The sequence below is a fragment of the Notamacropus eugenii genome, chromosome 3, assembly GCF_028372415.1.
Source record: "Notamacropus eugenii isolate mMacEug1 chromosome 3, mMacEug1.pri_v2, whole genome shotgun sequence".
NCBI classification, from domain to species: Eukaryota; Metazoa; Chordata; class Mammalia; order Diprotodontia; family Macropodidae; genus Notamacropus; species Notamacropus eugenii.
Genome location: NC_092874.1, coordinates 206,342,522 through 206,364,028, shown reverse-complemented (window position 1 = coordinate 206,364,028; position 21,507 = coordinate 206,342,522). Strand labels below are relative to the sequence as shown.

At 37.0% G+C, this 21,507-nt stretch overlaps 1 protein-coding gene across 5 annotated transcripts in view; it reads right to left on the bottom strand.

Moving 5' to 3' along the window:
* The window catches only part of CACNA1C (calcium voltage-gated channel subunit alpha1 C), a 1,037,023-nt gene that overhangs the window by 265,791 nt on the left and 749,725 nt on the right, over window positions 1–21,507 (bottom strand). For all 5 annotated transcript variants that reach the window (XM_072650128.1, XM_072650131.1, XM_072650129.1 and 2 more), the window contains one exon: window positions 4,422–4,618. In XM_072650128.1, coding sequence (XP_072506229.1) covers window positions 4,422–4,618 — 197 coding nt within the window. The remainder of the gene's footprint in view (window positions 1–4,421; window positions 4,619–21,507) is intronic.

Below are 21,507 nucleotides of genomic sequence, written 5' to 3'. Positions count from 1 at the left end.
ACTGAAAGTGGTTTAATTTCAAAACCATCAGCTTTGCCTCATTTACTTTTGTTTCCTTCAAATCTGCAGATTTCCAGAGCAGATCACCAGGAAAAGAGTGGTCTCTAGGTAAATAGTTTGACCCCTAGTGTCTTTTCTGCTAAGATTTGCTCGTCCTTTGGCAGAAAACACAATGCCCTGGTCCATTCCTCTATAGAGGATGTACTTTCCCACACAGATTCTGCTAAATTTGATTTCTGAATTAGTCCCCATGTTAAAATGGAAAAGGAAGGAAGTAGTAATGGGGATTGGAAAGAGAGAAGAGGTTCCTGGAGCTGCTTAGTTCCTGCACATGTCTTATAAGTTCAATTGGAACGTACTTTTCCGGTACTTCCTTACCGAAAAGGAGCCCCTCTCCTGCCTACATGGCAAAACCCACCCAGGTCTTACAGTTGATCAATCATTGAGGTGTTCTGTCTCTGGATTACCCCCAGGGTACAGAAAGCAGCCAAGAGCCCCACTGAAAATAGGCAGATCCCTGACTAAAGGAAGAAAAGTGCCTCGGGGAGGCGAAAAGAGGCATCTTTCATGCCTGAGGGTTAGGACAGGTTAGGCCAGGAATGCTTGGCAGAGATGTAAAGGAAATGCAAATTCCTAGCCTCCCACTTAACTTCCAAAGTTTTCTACTTCTTTTTGAAGAAGGAGGAACACATTCCTTTGTTGAAGTTCAAAACATTTTATGAATCCTTTGTTTTGAATGTTTTAACACTTTGGGTCCTTTTTCCTTTCCTTTTCTTTCTTCTGCCTCAACTTCCCAATACACAGAATATAAGAAAAGATGATTTTTGCAGCGGAAGAACCTGTGCATTTTAAGTAGTTAGGAATGACCCTGGATACCTTTTAAGGCAATGAGATCAGGGCTGCATTGCAAAGGTCAGCTCAGATTGCTGCAAACTATGAGCACAAATAGTTGTTTTTCTGTCTTTGAGTACACTTAATGTTACACAAATTGCTCCTCTTCGCACCTTTCCCAGAAGCTACAACTCTAAGGATTTTGTTTTCCATGAAGAGATGCTGACTGAACGTTTTATCTAGAAGTCTGGCATGCCCTAGTTGGCCACATGATAAAGATGATAAAGGCCCTGCTTTAAAACGTACATGTACATGTTAAGTAGCCACATGATTGTGCCTAGAAGTCAGTTTATACAGAGGACTGGTCGCTCTACTAAAAACAGGAATTTAGAAAATTACTTTTCAGATGAAGACTTTAAGATGTTAGTCCCTGAGTTTGTCACAGAATGACTTTTTAAAAAATGGCTCAATAAACAATGAAACTGCTACTTAAACCTTTATATGTAAATATATACATATATTATTTGATGTAATAAAGTTTATTTTTATTTAAAAAAAGAAGAGTATCTCACATTCTGTTCCAAGTAGGAGTCTGACCTTAGTGACGAACTCCTGTGCCCGTAAATTCAGGGTATGTCTGTATCTAGCCATGAAATCACCTGTTCTCTAAGGTTTTAAAGGCCAGTTTTGCCACATAGAAACCAATTAACCCCTTCTGGATTCAATACGAATATTCTCTGTGTCCCAATTCACAGATAGTTTCCTATCTGGAGTTCCTCATTGAAAACAAACTGATTTCTTAGCCTCTTTTGACTGAAACCATACGACTTGTTGGGCTTGAACGGAAGTGCTTACTCACCAATGAGAGATAGAGGCCACATGCTGAGGTGGCCTTGGGAGTCTAAGTAACCATAACCCCCCAGCACATTTTACATTTGCAATAGATTAGAGGGGCAGGCAGAGGCAGAGAGAAGGAAGGCAGAAAAAAGAGGGAGCGGAAAGAATGGAGAAAAGAGAAATTCTCTGAGCAGAAGCGTTGGGCTGGAGTGTTACCCAGCTCTTCATGAATAGCTAAGGAGATCAATACTCTGGGTGAAGTAGGCAGCCCATTTATAATTGTTGGTCTGTCTGTCTGTCTCTCTTCTTTAAAAAAAAAGAAAAAATACATACATACACATATATAGAAAACCATTAAGCTTTTAAAATATTGACAAAAATCCAAGAATAAATATGTGTAAGTGTGCATGTATGGATATATATAGAACCTTTGTTGAAAGGTTCTTTGAATAGTCAGAGAGGAATATTCCTTGGGATCCTGATTGTTTCTTCACCTCTGAAATGCCTTCCATTTTCATTCTGAATACTAGAAACTCCAGGGGAGAAAGCACAACACAGCTGTTGAAAATTGATGGTTGCAGTTGTATGTTTCTCACTATTCTTCACTTTGGGTGTCATTGTGACAGTGTTTCTCTATACCACATCTGGTTGGTGGGGTACCAGTGACTTGGGTATGGGGAAAAGGGAGGGAGTGATAAAAGACCACAATTTATATCTGGGTTGTCACTAAAATAAATTATACCTATTCTCCCAGCCCCCTCCCCCAACCACCCACTGCCATCTGTCCGCCATATCCCAATCTAATAGTGACAGGAATTATTATAGCAAACTAAGACATTGGTTTGAAGTTCATGTGATAAATTTCTAATGTGCCATACCATAAATCACGTATTTTATGACCTATTCATTTGTAGGTAGATAATTGGTTTTTTTTAACCTGTGTATGGTTAAGTAAAGGTTCCTCCTTATTCAGATTAAAGGAAAAACCAAAGAGCTTTTCAAAACCTTGGTAGAATTTGGTATGATTTACTCAACAGACTAAACTTGTCCAATTGGGAACTGATTTAGCTGCCTTTCAAATAAATTCAAACAAATGTCTTAGTCTGTGGTCTCACAAATATTTTCTGAAGAGTTTATTTTTGACTTTGCATGTAACTTGGCATTTGTATGACTATAAGTTTTTTCTCAAAGTTATACCAATGCTTTGATTAGTTCTGAATGCCCCAAATGATTCTCTGCACCAAGGCAAGCACCCACCTATGGTTTATGAACTACAACAAATATACAGGATTGGAGACTTGTGAGTCAGGGGGACTTGGCACCTACCCCATGAAAGTATTATTCCATTATGGAATTCTCTAGAAGAGACCCTTATATTGTTCTTGGAGTGTTTTTTCAGAGGCAGGAAGATGTTGATGCTTTCTTGGTTTCAGTTATATTGTTTAGCGGCTTTATTATTCCCCACCCAAACTTTCCGTTCACTCTGGTATAAGATCCCTTCTACACACGTACTGTATTCATGGTACTCTACCCTGCTTCCTAAGAGGACTCAGGCAGATTCCATAAACTCCAACTCTTTTGCAAAATTCTAGAGAAGATGGTGCTTTCAGTGCTGGCAGTATACATTATTGTCCCAAATACTTGGAGGATACCACAACCTGAAGAAGGAAAAACTAGGTTTTCTGAAGTCTTTTTTTCTTGCCAAAAATAGGCTTTGCCTTACCAGGATAAAGATACCATTTAGAGGAAGAGAAAAGTTGCATGAATATGGATATATACTTCTGACTATAGGGTTATGTTTCATTGAGATCTTAAGCCAGATTTCCATAAGGGCCAATCAGATGGTATGCAATATCACCAGTTTTACTTGTCAGAAAACAAAGACTAAACCTGTTGGGGAACTAAGAATTCATTATAATTCAAAAGGTGGCATTATCAGATATCTGTCATATAAACAGGAAGTTTTAAAAATTTAAGTCACCAGTAAAAATTGATACCGATGTATTAGGCTAATGAGTAATTAAAATGTTATGACAAGATCAGTCTAAGCATTAAAATTCAACAACATGCTATAGAAGATGGTGATCAGTGGACCCTGCTAATCTGCTAGACTGGATCAGTTCCCATAGAACAGGACATGGGCTCTGATCCCTTTCTGTGGAACATGTGCTCTGGCCTCTTTCTGAAAGATATGCACTATCTTGAGAAGACAATGCATCTCCCAACTGATAGATCACCAGTGATAGTGGTTATATAAAAGATGGCCATGGAGTGATCAGCTGATTCTGACTCTGGCTAATAATCATCTTTAAGCCAACTCTTGTCACAGGTGATGAATCAAGAATTACCACACCAGGTTAACAAGGTACATATCCTTCCACAAAGGGCCATGTCCCATAGAAAGGGAACAGAGCTCATACCCAGATCCATGGGAGCTATCCTAGTCCATTTGATCTTGGGAGAGTGGGAGGGAAGATCCATTGATTATAACTGTTATACTATGAAAATGCTAGTTTGACATGGGATCTTTCTTCTTAAGAGACCAGATCTGATTCTTTTTTATAGGCCTAAGAAAAAGAACACTTATACGTCTAGACTGGGAGTCAAGGTAGGGGAAAAAGGAAAGAAGTGTTACTTAAAGGGGATTTGTTATCCCTATGACCCCTGAGCAAACAATTCAAAAATTCCCCAAATAAAATGTTATATCATTTGCTTCCTCTCTCCCCCTGGGTCTCCCATTTCCAGATACATACCCAGTACAGCACATCTGTCCAACCCTCCATTGTAATGCACTGGAACACGGTTAACATGGCGAAGGCAAAATTGTCAAAGTTGGTGATGCCGTGTTTGGGTCCATCCCACCCTGCTTTACATATGGTGCCATTCTGGCACTGCCGTCCATGTCCCGTGTCAAGGGCACAAGGAGAAGGGTCATCTTCTACTGGGGCATCTCAGGTAGCCAGAGGAAATAAAGGAAAGACAAGGACCAAGAAAAGGAAGGAAAAGGAGAGAGAGAGAGAGTGAGAAGAGTTAGAAAAAAATGTGGTTTAAGGTTCATGACTATAGAGACAAAATAATGAGATTAATAACAACATACATGAAATTAGTTTTCATCTTGGAAACTATTATTTTGCACATGTGTTAAACAAGTTGAGTAACTGAGGCTTATACTGTACCGGCACCAATTCAAGACAGTAATCATTTTGGATATTTGTCATACAACTTGGAGACTTTAGATCCAACATTTGATTTAATGTATCTGGATGATGTGCTGTGCTAACACCACATTCTTCTGGGCAACAAAAATACAGCAATAATGATGACATTTATATCATCAGGGTACCTAGTACCCTGCCAAGTTCCTTCAGCTAGATAATGATGATGGGGAGAAGGATAATGCCTGGTGATATTAGTAGTCTTTTCTTTGAAGAGTTTATTGATGTTTTTCTCTGTATACCCAGTTTTGAAGTCAATTGGGAAGCTTCCTCAACATTTTATTATTCAAACAGCTTATCTAAAGAGTTAAATGAAAGCTCACGTGTTTCACTTCTCTTTACATGATTCACAATATCCCAAAACCTGGTCTAGACATTTTAGAATGTTTAGGATTAACTTTTAGTTTTCTAGAGTCCGTATTCTATACACATGCTTTCTAGTCAGACTGTTTCTCTTTTCCTGGATATGACTTGTAGAAAATAGCAGCAATTTTGTAGTTTGGCAATGCTTTTTTCAGTCACCTATAAAGTGGCACATTTTTAAAAAATCCCCATGGGGACATTAAAGCGTGAAAAGATGCAGAGAATAGCTTGGTCAGTCAGTAGCACAGACACGATTCCTGACTTTACATTTTACAGGTGCCTTGTAAAGAGTCACTTCCTAAACATTTGTTGGACTGAACTATAATATTCGGCCCTTTGGAAGATACCCTCTTCTCTTCTCCACAAATTAACACTATGATCCTAAAGCAATACCTACAGGAAATCCGTTATGAAAAAGGTCCACTTTCTGGCAATTTATTTATAAAATAGCTTTCTCTCTTAAGAAAGTCCTGCCAGCTAATTTGGGGCTAGAAAGTACTCCAAAATGTGTAGGGAACAACATTCCTGAAATTCAAGGGATTCCCCTGGATTTGTTCAAAGAAAGAGAGCAAGAGAGGTGGATTGGTCTAGGGAACACACAGTATTCTCCCCATGCTTCCCACATCTGAAGTGCTTTATAGTTTTGTCCTAGAGGTGGCTAAAATCAATATCAATAAAAGCAATACTTAAAACAACCCCCAAGTGCAGCTTCTATGCAGATAATACTTGTGGGTTCCTTTGCATGTTTGAAGGAGCCATGTGGCGGCCAGTGCTAACACTGCTTTTTATTACGTATTATTTTCAACTGATATATAAAGGAGTAAACAGAGAATCTTAGTAAGCTATGTGTTGTTCAGTTATTTTCAGTAGTGTCTGATTCTTCCTGACCCCATTTAGGGTTTTCTTGGCAAAGATACTGGAGTGGTTTGCCATTTACTTTTCCATATCATTTTACAGATGAGGAAACTGAGGCAAATAGGCTTACATGACTTGCCCAGGGTCACACAGTTAGTAAGTGTCAAAGAACAGATTTGAACTCAGGAAGGTGAGTCTTCCTGACTCCAGGCTCAGTGCTCTATCCATTGTACCATCTAGTTGCCGGCAAGCTATAGCACAGTGGATACTCAGAAAAAAACCCAAAAAAACAAACCAGAGAAGTTTTACAATATACATCCGCCTCTTTGAAAGATTTGTGTCATGGCTGAAGATTAAATTGAAGGTAATATTCACAATTAGACAACTTTGTTAGGAACTTCATGAATTAGGATCCTGCTTGTATATGTGTACTGTATGTAACAGTTTCTCCCAGCAACACTCAATAACTTATTCGCATATTACAACCAACCTGCACCATATCACAGAATTCCAAACTAAGATAATTTGACCAATTATACAAGATGCCAAATTATTATTTTTTTCTTTTCTGTGGGACTAGGTTGTTGTTTTTGTTTTTGTTTTGCTGTTTTGGTAACAGTCTTTCCTCATGGGATTGGTTAACATTACTGATGTTTGCTTGGTAAAACTTGGTATACCTATAGTTCTTTCATCAAAGCTAATCATTGGTAAGCTTAAGCAAAATGCTATGCTTCTATAACAGCTGTCAGTTAAGCTAAAAAATTCAGTGGTCTCTGTGGAAAGTAATATTATGTGATTCACACACACATGAAATTAAACACATTACTTTTTACTGACAGGTAGTAATGGGAATAAAAAAAAGCAAAGAAACTTCAAGCAAATTTTCCTAAAAAATAATGATTACAGTTGACAACAGGAATAACATGATCGCAATTATTGACTTTGTTCAGAAGTCTTCTTAATTTCTTTTCTATTTTGGGACAGTTATTTCAACATATTCTCCCTTTCACAAATATCAAAGCAACCCAAATGTCGCAGCACTTTTTGTAAGTGATGGGCTGACTGGGCAGCAGCTGATGATGGTCTGATTTGAGTGGGCTATTGTAGGCTGGACAGCTGCTGCTGGCCTAAGCCAGCTAGATCACTTGGCTATGGGACAGCTGTTGGTCCTGAACCACTGGACTCTTCACTGGAGGCAGCATCTCTACTAGACTCCAAGCATTCATTCAGCAATGGATCACTACCAGCCTTTGGTTTGGGTGGGTGTTACATAACTTTTCTCAGCTGGAGTGTTACAGTGGAGAGTTAGTTTAGCAAGGACAATGACCTTTACCTTCCCTTCTTTGACTCCTTCAGAGCCTCAGCTTTGAGATTTGTTACCTCCAGGGAGGAAGTGGGAGAGTTCTAGCCTCTCTGGTTCAGCAATCCTGGGTTCAGAGTTGACTTCCCTCAAGTTTTGAACTCCACTTTTATTTATATTAGCTCAGTTATTCATCTCTGGTTTCTATAGCAACTTATGCAAATGAGCGAAGTGGTTGGGACAAAGGTAAGGAAGTTATATGTGCCCTGGGGCATGTTCATTGTCTCCTGGTCTTTTTATATATAATTGAACTATATAAGAACCTCTGATCCTTTCTAAGGTGTTCTATGTTTCCTTCATGTCTAAGGAACTTCATCCTTGATATCTCAGTGTCTCTCTCTCTTCCTTCCCTCTCCCACTTTGGCTGAAATAAAAATGGAGCCTAACACATACTTATGCTGAAGTGTTGCTACTTCTGGTTCTGCACTTTCAAACTGGAAAATCTTCATTTCAAAGAGTAATATAGGAAGAAAATAATAATCTCCAACCAAGAGAAAAGTCTTCAAGAGCCTAAAGTTGGATGCTCATGCTAGAGAAGATGGCACAATTATAGAAATTATTGTTAGTTATTTGTCATAGCTGATATTTTATGTAGTTAATGCACCATCGTGTATACAATCTCATTTGAGGTGGGTGAGTGCAAGTATTATTAACTTCATTTTTCATAAGAGGAAACTGAGTTAAAAAAAAGTAGCTGTTTGTTTTCAAAGAGGACCGTTGATGTCATGGGATGATGTCTTAACTTGTGTATGAATTAGAGTTAAGTGAGGCAGAGGTGCAGAAGCATGGTACTTAGAGAATATAAATGATTTTCTCAAGATATATGGCTGGTAAGTGGCAGAACCAGGACTTATACTCAGGTCTTTGTGATTCTAAATCTGTCCATTACAGCAGTGTAAAATCCTGAAATGAGTCTTCTGTACATATTCCAGCACCTTCCTTCAAAAGATGGAAGAACCAATAAAAGGAAATTTAATTTTGGGTTTGATTTTAATTAATTGTGAGAAATTTGTTGCTGGGTGTGTGGGAATGATGGGAACTCTAGCAGAAGTATTTTTTTTCACCCTTTGTTTTTTAAAATTTTTAATATTTTATTTTTCCCTAATTACTTGTAAAAACAATTTTAAACTCAATTTAGAGTTACAAATTTTGTTCCTCTCTCCCTTCCTTTTTCCCTCCCCAGAATGGTAAGCAATCTGATATAGGTTATACATGTGCAATTATGTAAAACATTTCTGTATTAGTCATTTTGTGTAAGAAAACTTGAACCAAAAAAATGAAGAAAGGAAGGAAGTATGAAGGAAAGAAAGAAAAGCAGTGTACTTCAGACTGTACTCAGATGCTCTCAGTTCCTTCTCTGGAGGCAAATAGTATTTTTCATCATGAGTCCTTTGAGATTGTCTTGGATCACTGTATTGCTGAGAATAGCTGTCATTCACTGTTGTTCATTGTACAATGTTGCATGTTTACAAGGTTCTCTTTTTTCTGCCCAATTCACTCTTTATCAGTTCTTGTAAGTCTTTCCACGCTTTTCTGATCATCCTGCTTGCCATTTCTTATAGCATCATAATATTCCATTACAGTCATAAACCACAACTTGGTTAGCCATTTTCCAATTGACAGGCATCTCATCCTGGTTTTACGACAGAAGAAGACAGATCACTGCGTAGTCTAACATACATCCTACATTTTGAGAAAGTGAAGGTAGAATAATGCAGTTTGTCTGATGAGACTGATATAAAAGGACTTGAAGTATGGGAGGGCAAGGGAAGGGAACGAGTATTTCTTAAGTGCCTACTATGTGCTAGTTATTATATGGAATTTCCTATTGTGGATGCTAACCAGACATCATCCTTGCAGAGCACTATCAGTAATATTTGAAAGATGAATGAAAATGAGAGGAATAGCACAAGACCAACTAAGGGTATTATTGCCCTGATTTAAGAGAGAGAGAGAGAGACAGAGAGAGAGAGAGAGAGAGACAGAGAGACAGAGAGACAGAGACAGAGAGACAGAGACAGAGAGACAGAGACAGAGAGAAAGAGAGAGAGAGAGAGAGAGAGGGAGAGAGACAGAGACAGAGAGAGAGAGAGACAGACAGACAGACAAATAGACAGAGATCAGAGACTGTAAAGAATAAGACCACTGAACTTGCCTTTAAATTCCTGGAAATATTTTCAAATGGATCATTAAAAGAAGGTGGACAAACGTGTAAAGGAAGTGATGATTTAACAGCCACCATGATTTCATCAAGAACAGGTTATGTCAGACTAACCTCATTCCTTTTTTGACAAGATTAATAAACTGGTAGTTAAGGAGAATGTGTAGGATAAAGTTTACCTATATAAGTTGCTGCTTGTCCTTCATTTTTGAAAATGACCAATGATATTACAAGATGATATCTTGACTTGCACAGGACTTAAGATTTAGGTGAGGCAGAGCTGCAAAGTGTTCAGCCTCATTTTTTCTTCAAAATTCAGTGGCAAGATAGAAGTCAAGATGACTGACAATGGCCTGGGATACAGTGAATGACCTTGGTTTCTTTGATGTCTAACCAAGCTCTAAGGGTTCCACAGCACCTGCGTCAGCCACCTTCATGACTGTTGAAACAAATTGTTCTCATTCTCCTATTTTGCAGGGGGAAGTCTTGGGGTAGATGTCTCTCTAACTCATCTACAGCTTGTTATTTAAGCTCAAACTGGTTTAGTTTGTTTGTCTAGATGGTTTTACTGCAGTGTGGCCACTGCACATTAGCTTCTTGAAGATGAGATTTAGGTGAAGATGGACATCAAAGATGGATGAGCCCACATGCAGAGGTGCTAGTCTTTTCTGAACATCTGTACACCTAAATTGCTGACTCTTTAAGGCAAATGCAGCACATAATGAAAGAGAAAAAAAATGTTTTTGTGTAAAAAAGAAGAGATTTACACTGTGAAAAGATGCAAGATATTGCTGCTGTTATAGATGAACATTTTGAAATTTAATAGGAGTAGAAAAAGAACTTTGTTTCACTGTTGTTCAGTTGTCAATCATATCTGACTCTTTGTGACCCAGTTGGGGTTTTCTTAGCAAAGATACTGGAGTGATTTGCCATTTCCTTCTCCAGTTCAATTTACAGATAAGAAATTGAGGCAAACAGGGTTAAATGACTTACCCAGGATCACACAGTTAGTAAGTGTCTGAGACTGTATTTGAACTTAGGTCTTCCTAACTCCAGCTGGGTGCTCTATCCACTATGTCACCTAGTTGCCTGTCTGCTTTAATATATACTACTAATATGTATGTATGAAGAAACAACTTTCAGATGGGATTTGTTCAAGTTTTGGAAAAAAAATGTTATGTGGCATAGATGTGAGATTTCGGATTTCTTTGTGAACAGTGAGGAGTAATGTCTTATTTGTGTGGAAACAGTCTTATGCTACAAAAAAAAGAGATATTTTGTTAATTTTATTTAATTTTATTAATTAGATACTAAGGAAATATGATTGCTTAAAGACTCAGTTTCAAGGGCACCAAAGCTGGAAGATGAGTATGAAGACTTCAGAACTTGATCAATATTTCAGCTAATTTTCATAGACTATTTTAGGACTAATGAGAGTAAAACTTTAAAAAAAAGAGAGAGAAATCATATATTTGGAAATTGACATATTTTACAAGGATGGTGATAGGGGAAATTTGGTGAGTTGTGACTTTTAAAGTAAAAGGTGAGTCATTTAAGTTAGGAGGCTCCCATTTAAACCATAGGAAACAGAGAAAGAACATCCCATGAAGAGGAACCAGAGCTGAAGACACAGCTGAACACATAGAAAGGGAACTAACTAAAAAGTTGCTCTGGCAGTTGTTCATCCTTCATTTTTTAAAGAGGACCAATGAAATTACAAGGATGATGTACTTGTGGGTAAACTGGATTAGTTATAAACTATTAGCTTATAGAAGATTTTCTTTGAGTGATTCATTGAAGATAACAAGATTGACTTAATCTCCAATGATTGTCACTGCCCTTCAGCACCATCTAGAATTGGAGAAAGTTGAAGTTTTCCATGAAGACTGATTGCTCTCTGCTGCCACCTCTGGCTTGAGAAGGAAAAGCTGAAAGGGCTTTGCAGCTACTTAGGTACAGGTGAGCTATTCTTATTGGACAATGCAACATCTGGATGAGTAAATAATTGGCTGGTCTGGTTGCTCTTTATGGTCCTGACATGGCCAGTTTGATGAGCTTTTGCAGTACTCTAACTTAAAGAGAACAGCTAGAGCTAACACTTTCTACAATGTCCTTATAAAAGTGATGAATATTCAAACAGAGAAAGAAAGAGAATTTTCCCAGTTGGAAAGCTTATGATGTGTCAAGCAATGAGAAGCATTAACACTGAAGCCTGTAGTCCAGAGTTGTGAGTTACCTTAAACACATGAGTTTTTCTCCCTCATATTCCTTCCTGCCAGGTTCCTACACCTGTGTCCACACTCTTCATAATAAAGCTATTGAGTGAATTGGTGGGAGTGTCATATCTAGGTTTTGATATATTTCATGTATTTGCTTTAACATATTGGTATCTACATTATTATTATTTCTTTTGCTTTATTGTTAAAGAAATGGTTATATTTAAGATTTAAAAGTATTTTTTTTGTGAATGACTGGTTGTACAAATAGAAAATACATCAGATAGGGGGTGGGTGGGGCTCAAGACTTAGAGTGGTGAGTACAGGGTTATCCTTCAGAGCCTGAGAGTTTGAATACATAACCATATGGTAGAGGTCTATCTCTGGATACTTAGACATTTTAGTATAAGAGCAAGTTGGAGGAAGTGAGCCAAACCCAGAGAAAAGTATGATGTTTGAAACCCTCCCATGAGAGAGTTGACCAAACCTGAAGTATCCAATGATGATGACCGTATGTGGGGCTATCACAAATAACATGAAAGAAAGGGACATGGGAAAGAAAGTTACTTCATTAATAAATGAGGAAGAACTGAAATCCATAAAGATTATTTGGCGGCTCAAGTGTTACTCTGCTATTTAAAATCTGTTTCAAGTAACAATAAAAAAAAGCTTTGGGAACAATTAAGAAGCAATGACTATCTTGTAAAAATAGGTATCTATAAAAAGCACTAAAGAGAACACTTAAAAAATGTGAACACACCAATCAGCAGGTCCCAGCAACATCTACCACAGGAGATGGAGAGATCAATTTAAAAAAATGAAGTGAACTTTTTTGGTCCCCCAAAAGCATGCATCTCAGAGATGAAAGTAAGGGCATGGGAGTGGGATGAGGAGCAATGAAAGGATAGTGGTAGAAGACTTAAAAACACAAAGACACACACAGTTCCTGAGTTTGAAAACAGAAAGGGAAAGAACACCACTATTCCCCTGTTAGTCTCCTGGAAAGTACAGCTTAAATTCTGAATATGACTAAAACAATGAAAGTAAATACCAGGAAAAGAATTTTTAAAAAATGTAACAAATATCAATAGGAAAATGAAATTCCAAGAGAAAGCAATTTGAATTTTACCAAGAATGAACAAATCCAACTACTTTGTTCAAGTCATAGGTCTCAGAAAGGAATGTAGTGAAGGTAATTCATTTCTGGGTTCTTGCAAACTACTTGTTTTTGATCTCAGGGAGACTTATTGTCTACTGAAATCTACACGGAGCTGGCACAAAGCACCAACCAATGATGGGAAAATAACTTAAGTGCCATCAACAAAAGGTACCAGCATATGATGATATATTTTTTTGGAGAGTTGAAGAAGCATCTATAAGTTGCCTTTGAGATCAAGATGAAGGAGGAATTTGTGCTTCAGTTCTCTTTTTCACTCATGACTAGGGGGAAATAATAGATGGCTAAAAGAGAGTTTGCCTTTCCAATCCCATAAATGTCTTTATAATCCCAGAAGCCACTTGAAAACCTACGTGTCTAAAACCCATCAACATGTAAAATTCATAGTCTATATAATGTTCCTGAGAAGTTGGAAGAAGGATATGGAGTAACAGCCATACGTTAATTACAGAAAATTGTGTTACCTTTTTTGTCTCAATTTCCTCATCTGTAATGTGACTGAGTTGAACTGGTTGATTTCTCAGTTCATTCACATCCAGCTGTATTTTTCAGTTTTGCTCTGTTCTTTCAATCTTTTACATATGTATCAACCATAATATTTTGACCTTTCATTCCATACCTAAAATGTCTTGTCATAATTATGGTAGATTCAAACTACAATCCAACATCACATGAAGGAGTTTGTTGCTGAGTTGTTCTGTTCAGAGTTCTAGGAGTCAGTAACTCTGATTTAGAGTTCTGAGACAAATAGTCAATCCTTTTTGAATGTGATAAACTGAAGTATATTGGAGACCTGGACATAAAACTTATTCATTTGGAACAAATATAATTTATCTGATTAAAGACAGAAGATAAGAATTTGGTTACTAACTTTAAGCTAAAGTGGGATCCTTTACAAAGAGGACCCAGAGTCTGAATTCAGAAAGATAGGAGCAGAGAAAGATGAAAGGAAAAATTTCAGAACTGCATCAGATAAGTTTGAAATTCTAAGTGATGTATACCAGTGGTGTCAAATTAAAATAGAAATAGGGTCACTGAACCATACATAAGGATCTCCATGGGACCCATGTTGACTTAGAAAACCATGTACTACCATTATCTATGTTCTATTGTATTTTCTTTTCTTTTATTATGTATTCCTAATTTCATTTTAATCTGGTTCTGGCAGCAATGTGTTCCACAATTTTGACACTTCTGATGTATACTATAGTTGCTATTGATGAGTATCTTTAATTAAGTAGAGGAATAATTTTAAAACAGAAAAATCAGGGAAGATGCCTAGTGTTTTCTAGCTTAGCTGAGATGTCATGTCTAGAGAGGTGTGAGTCATCAAATCATGGATCAACTCAGCTTATCAATGGATACATGGAAGTTATGTTTATCAAGGAACTTTTTTGGACAGCTCCTGAGATAGAAAGAAGACACCAAAATTTATAGTTCCAGAGTTACCTTAAGGCATGGACTTTTCTCACTCATGTATTTCCTGGCACATTACTATAAGTGTGCTCCCTTTCTTTTACAAATACTGAAAACATTGATGGGAGAATTTGACCTAGTTTTTATGTAGATTTTGATAAATGTATTATTCCTGAATTTTCTTCAATATATGTGTACTTATGATATTATTTATTTTGCCTTATTGCTAGGTAAATATCCAGGATCCAAAAGTGTCATTTTTGTAAGTGGCTGGTTTCACGTAAATGGAGGCACATTGGTGGGGAATTGAGTCTTATAGTGATAAGTAGGGGGAATGTATTTTGCCCACATCAGCACTCCCCCTAGGACTTTGAGAAAGTTTGAATGTAACCACAAAGTTGTTCTTCTCTGTGAACCTAGATGTAACGGCAGGTTAAAATGAGCACACTAGTCCAATGAGTGAGAAGATGGAGAAGTGTGAAGTGTTTCAATGTGGGTGGCCACCTCATGCACCTGAGACACACATATAAATTCTCCTAATCCCCAAATCCACATCGCCCATGATTCTGAGGACTACAGATTTTTGGTTGTTCACTCTTCTACTGTGTTGAACACATCCAGGCTTTTGGAATGTCTTTCTCCGAATTAGTTTTAATCATTAAGATGATTTAGAAACATAGTTCTTTTGTTGGAAAGCTAGGAATCAGATCATCAGACTAACATCACATGGCAGATCAGGAAACTTGGAGACAAATGAGTGCCCACATTCAAATTTTTGAAGTGAGAAAGGTTCTTTGAAGGAAAAAGTTATAAGCCTATAGTAAGCCTCATCATTAAAATGAAAGAATCAGACTGGATTTTCTCTAAATGCCCATCCAGGTCTAAAATTTTTTGAGATGTTTGATCTATTCTAATCCACTGAGCTTTTCTACTATGGAGTAGGCAATATGTAAGATACTCCTCAGTTATATTCACCATTAGGAACTATGATCCTAAATATTATGTGTGATATCGCAAGTGAGAAATGGTATAGCTTATCTCCTGATGGACCTCACTGGAGAACTATCTTGGGTGGATTATTTGAAATAACTTGAAAGGAATTCTTCCACAAGACACTCACTTGAGCTGGTTTCCCATTAATGGATGGGCTGAGATGAACCTTTCCTACTTTCAATTCTTTTGTTACTGGTAAGTGTTTTTCGCAAAACAGATAATGGGAAAAGTGGTGGGAGTGGAAGTGCCTGTCAAAGTTGTAGTCTTTGCCTATAGGATAAAGAAACTACATTTTCCATGGTATAAGACCATAGGCAAGTCCTCTCCTTGGTGGTAAGAGAGACTATTAAGGTCTTAGAAAACAAACAATGTGACTGCAAAATAGATCTTTGTATGGATTTACACAAATTAGCATAGGCCTATAGGTTTAGATGAAGATATTGAAGCAATAAGCAAGTTAAGAATTTGAACATAAATGGAAAATAAGGGTCATGGTGATGTTCTGGTAATTCCTTAGACAAAGGCTGCTGACCTTAAGCAAGGAAAGAACTGTTTTATCTAAAAAAGTGAATTGCAAGTAGGTACTAGCCTATTGTCAAGAAGAAAATCTATTATTAAGAATTGTCATCCAATGCCCATCAGTTAGAGAATGACTAATCAAATTGTGGCATATGATTGTGTTGAAATACTATCAAGTTGTAAGAAATTATGAAAGTGATGGTTTTGGAAAATCATGGGAAGACTTATATGAACTGAAGCAAAGTGAAGTGAGCAGAACCAGTAGAACATTGTATACAATAACAGCAGTATTGTAGTGAAATAATACTGTAGTAATGATCAACTGTGAAAGACTCAGCTGGTCTAATCAATAAAATAATCCAAGACAATTCTGAAGGACTCATGAAGAAAAATGCTATCTATATCTGCAGAGAGAACTGATAAACTCTTGAGTACAGATTAAAGCATATCTTTTTCAGACTATGTTTTTGCAACATGGCTCATACGGAAATGTTTTCTATGATCTCACATGTATAATTAATATATATATATATTATTTGCCTTCTTAATTAGTGGAGGAGTAGCTGGGGGGAAGAAAAGAATTGGGAACTCAAAATTTAAAAAAATGAATGTTAAAATAAAGAATAATTTTTTTTTATAAGAATGGTCAGGTCAGTTAGGTGGCACAGTGGATAGAGCAGGGTACCTGGAGTCGGAAAATTTGAGTACAAATCTAGCCTCAGACATTTACTAGCTATGTGACCTTGGCAAGTCACTTAACCCTAATTGCTTAAAAAAAAAAAAATGGTCATCCAAGTCAAGTAATAAACTTTTACTGAGAAATATATGTATATATTGTTCTTGGTGATGAGGAAACAGAAAAATTGGAAACGTTCCATGCCCTCAAGGAGGTTATATTCTGCCAAAAAATTTAAAATCTAATTTCTTCTGTGTGGTGATGAATTAAATTTAAAATTATAAGAAAAAGGGAAAACAGTGGCTTCTTTACCATGAGTGGGGGAAAAACTTTATATTTGTATGGTCTTAGATTTCTCTGGAGACTATAAGATATGGAAAGTGATTTGTAAACTTCAAAGTACTTAGGTAAATATCAAAATACCTATATAAGTACTATAAATATACATATATATGTATATGCATATACATATATACAATCTACTACTGCTACTACTACTATTTTTATTATAGAAAAAAAGTTCTCATCTTGTTCAATGGAATTTAGATGGAAAAAACCTGGGGCAAGTTGGTGTCCAGTTATCATTCTTTCATATTTAATGTTTCCCTTATCTACTAACTGCTTCTATCTTGCCTACAAACATGCTCATGTCTTCCTTGCTCTTAAAACAAATCCTCCTTTGACTTGCTTATCCACCATGAGCTATATCTCTATTTTTCCCCTCCCTTTTATGTAAACTCATGGAGAAAACTGTCTACAATTGGTACCTCCACTTCCTTTCCTCTGACTCTCTTTTAAACACTCTTTAGTTTGACTCTGACCTCATCATTTCAGTAAAATTTTCTTCAAAGTGACCAATGATCTCTTTATTGCTACATGTTTTATTGTTGTTGTTCAGTCATTCAGTCATGTCTGACTCTTTGTGACTCCATGGACCACAGTATGCCAGCCCCTTCTATTCTCAAGTATTTCTCAAAGTCTGAGCTCGTGTTCATTGCTTCCATGACGCTGTCTATCCCCTGCATCCTCTGTTGTCCTCTTTTCCTTTTGCCTTTAATTTTTCCCAACATTGGGGTCTTTTCCAGTGGTTTCTGTCTTCTCATTACATGGCCAAAGTATTTAAGCTTTAATTTCAGTATTTGACCTTTCAATGAATAGCCTTAATTAATTTTTTTTAGGCATTTTGGCATTTGATCTCCTTGCTGTCCAAGGGATTCTCAAAGGTCTCCAGCATCACAATTTGAAAGTGATGATTCTGTGACACTCAGCTTTCCTTATAGTCCAACTATCACAGCCATATTTTGCTACTGGAAAAATCATAATCTTGACTATATATATAGACCTTTGTCAAAAAAGTAATGTCTCTGATTTTTAGTATGCAGTCATATTTGCATAGCTTTCCTTCCAAGGAGAAGGGTCTTTCAATTTCATGACTGTAGTCACTGTCTACAGTGATCTCTGCATCCTAGAATATAAATCTGATACTGCTTCCATTTCTTCTTCCTCTGTTTTCCAGAAAGTGATGGGACCAGTTGCCAAGATCTTAGATTTTTTGATGTTAAGCTTCAAACCAGCTTTGACACTGTCCTCTTTCACCCTCATCGAAAGGCTTCTTAATTCCTCTTTGCTTTCTGCCATCAATATTGCCAAATGTATGGCCTTTTACTGATCCTCTTCTTATTTGACTGATCAGTCACCTTTTCATTTCCTATCAGTCTATATGGTGCAGCAGACAGAGGGCCAGACTTAAGAGATAAGAAGACTCATCCTCCTGAGTTTAAATCTGGTCTCAGATATTGACTAGCTGTGTAGCCCTGGGCAAGCCACTTAACCCTGTTTGTCTCAGTCCCTCATCTATAAAAATGAACCGGAGAAGGAAATGGCAAACCACTCCAGTATCTTTGCCAAGAAAATTTCAAATGGGGTCACAAGGAGTTGGACATGACTGGAAAAAAAAACCTGAACCACAAAATCAGTTTATATAGTCCCCTGGGTTTCTCCATCATGCCTCAGAAATCTTTATCCTGGAAGATCACTTCAACTGCACAAGTCACAAACTCATACCTCCAAGTACCCTCTGCCCCTTGGACCCCACTCTTTGATTGTAGAGTAGAAGACTCATCCCACCTCCATTTAAGAAGGGGGCCCAAGCCAGATATCCAGCACTCCTCTGGACTTTTCCATCCTTCTAACCTCTCCCACACCTCCCCTCCTGTTTTTCAGTTTCACTTTATATGTTATCTTCCTCACTGAAAAGTGAGCTCCTTGAGGGCAGGGGCTGTCTTTTCGCAATTTGTATTCTTATTTAACAAAATTTCTGGTACAGAGTAAGCATTTAATAAATGCTTATTCATGAACTGGATGTCTTTTCCCAGGGATACTGTCTTGGTTCTCCTTCTACCTGCCTGACAGATCTTTCTCAGTTTCCTTTAGTGGATTTTTCTTCATGCTTACTAACCCTTGGTGGGGTTAATTCTCCAAGAAGCCTCCCTGGGCCCTCTTCTCCCCTTATACTATCTTAACTTGAGGATCTTTTTAACTCCCAAGGATTCATTTACAATCTCCATTCAGATGATTCTCAGTTATGTTTATCCAGTCATTTCCTCTCTCCTGAACTCTTATGATTTAGTGACACTGTCCTTTTGGCTGTTTCTCTCACAGGACACTTCTGATTCTCTGCTTTTTCACTGGCTGACCCCTATATTTGTAAAATATCTGTCTGTCTTCACTTCCACCTCTTGGTAATCCTTCACTTTCTTCAAAACTCGGTTCCAATCCTACCATCACAGGGCTCCAGCAGGCCTTTCCTGATTCCACTGCTGCTCTATTTCCTCTGAGATCACCTTCTATTTATCCTGTATATATTTTGTTTATGCACAGTTGTTTATAGGTTGTCTCCTCCATTAGAATGTGAGTTCCTTGAGGGCAGGAATTTGTTTTTTTTTTTAACCTCAGCATTTATACACATTGTAAGCTTTAAATAAATTATTATTGATCCACTGCTCTGGAGATTATTACATAGATGAATAAAATTGGTTTTTCTAGCTAAATCAATTTTGTGATAAATATTTAGAATAACTGAAAGCATCCTTGGTACAAGTCCAGTAGCAGACGGGACAAGGAGAATGATATATACTGAATCCAGTTCCCATATGATTTGGATTTCTTTTGCTAGGTCTCTATATTTTGAAAACATTTCATTCCATGCAGTTTAGAAATTTTGAATATTTTAGCATTCAAATATTTTGAATATTTAGCATTTATTTAAAACATTCTTAAAATTTTATGAATCAAAGTATGTCTTTGAGATTATAGGCAACAGTACCATCTGTGATAATGGTTTGGTTTCAATGACATTTACTCGTTTAGGTGTATTTTGAGGACTGTGGTTTGCAGAATTTTATCTCCCTGACCATGAAAGATAATGGGTTTCTCATGTATAATTTTAGTCATGTCTTACTAGTTATTTGGTAGGTGTTAAATTTTTATAGCCTGTAATGATGTGTTGCATAATTTCTATCATTTTCTTGCATACTCTACATGGATCATTACAATTGGGATCTTTAATTACCCTTTGCTAATTTCTGGTGGCAAACTCTGGACCTCAACTGCCATCATAAATGCCTCTGTTTTAACAAACAAATCTAGATTAGGCTTGTAATTATTATCATTATTGCACAAAGTAAATTAGAACCCCGAAAATTAGCTAATCTATTTTTTGCAGCTAGTCTAACCAGATCATTTAAACCAACCACTCTACTTTGGATGATTCTGAATGATCCTGTTCTTTCATAGAGTAGCAAAAGCTTGAAGAATCCCAACAGATACAACATCTTCATTTTACAGGTAAGGAAAATGAGGCCCAGAGAAGTGATTTCTCTTCATAATATCATTGACTTCCAAAATACAAAGGCTGAATGGAACTGATCCCTTAGGATAGCATGAAGAAAACATAGTTTTAAATGGATAGGTAAGAGGAAACATGGCTTCATAGATAAAATTCTAGACTTATAAGCAGAAAGAGCTAGATTCAATCCTACCTCTGACATTTGTTATATGACCATGACTATCTTTTAAAATCTTTGAGGTTCAGATAATTCTTTGAGTTGATGTTCAGTTGTTTCAGTTAAGTCTAAGTTTTCATGACCCCATTTAAGGTTTTCTTGGCAAAGTCACTTTGCCATTTCCTTCTTCAGTTTATTTTACACATAAGGAAACTAAGGCAAATAGGGTTAAGTGACTTCTCCAGAGTCACCCATTAGGTTTCTGAGGCCAATTTTGAATTGAGGAAGAGAATCCTTCTTGACTCCAGATCTGACACTCCAACTACTGTATAATCTGCTTTAATAGAAGGGGTTCCCCTGCTAATGTAATCACAGGTAACTGACGTAAATGGAAAGAAATGGGGCTTCATTTCAACTTCAGATAGAATAATCCTGAGACATAAACCATTAAGATCATATATGATCAAAGAATCTAAGTTTGGTAATACAAATAATTTGAGAAGTTCCTCCCAGCATACCGTTTAAAATCCTTCTTAAATTCTGTTTCAATACATTTTTAAAAAGTTGTGTTCTAGCATCAGCTGTTAATTCTGTAACACCAGTCTTTTAGAAAAAACTTTTTGTAGGTAATTTTGTGCATCATAAGGGTAACTAAGGAAAGTGTTTAATGAGTGAGCTGTTTAAGCAGTAATGATTATGAAGGAAGAAACAAAGATGAGATCTCCTCAACATGATTAAAAAAAAAAGGTTGAAGCAGCAAGGGAGGTGTAGTCTTATTCTGGCTGTGAAAGGGCCAGTAAAGTTCTTGTTTTGTTAGCCAGGGGCTGCACTATGTATTTATGAGATTTCTCTTTTTGCTTCCGTGCATCTACAGAGCAGTAGAA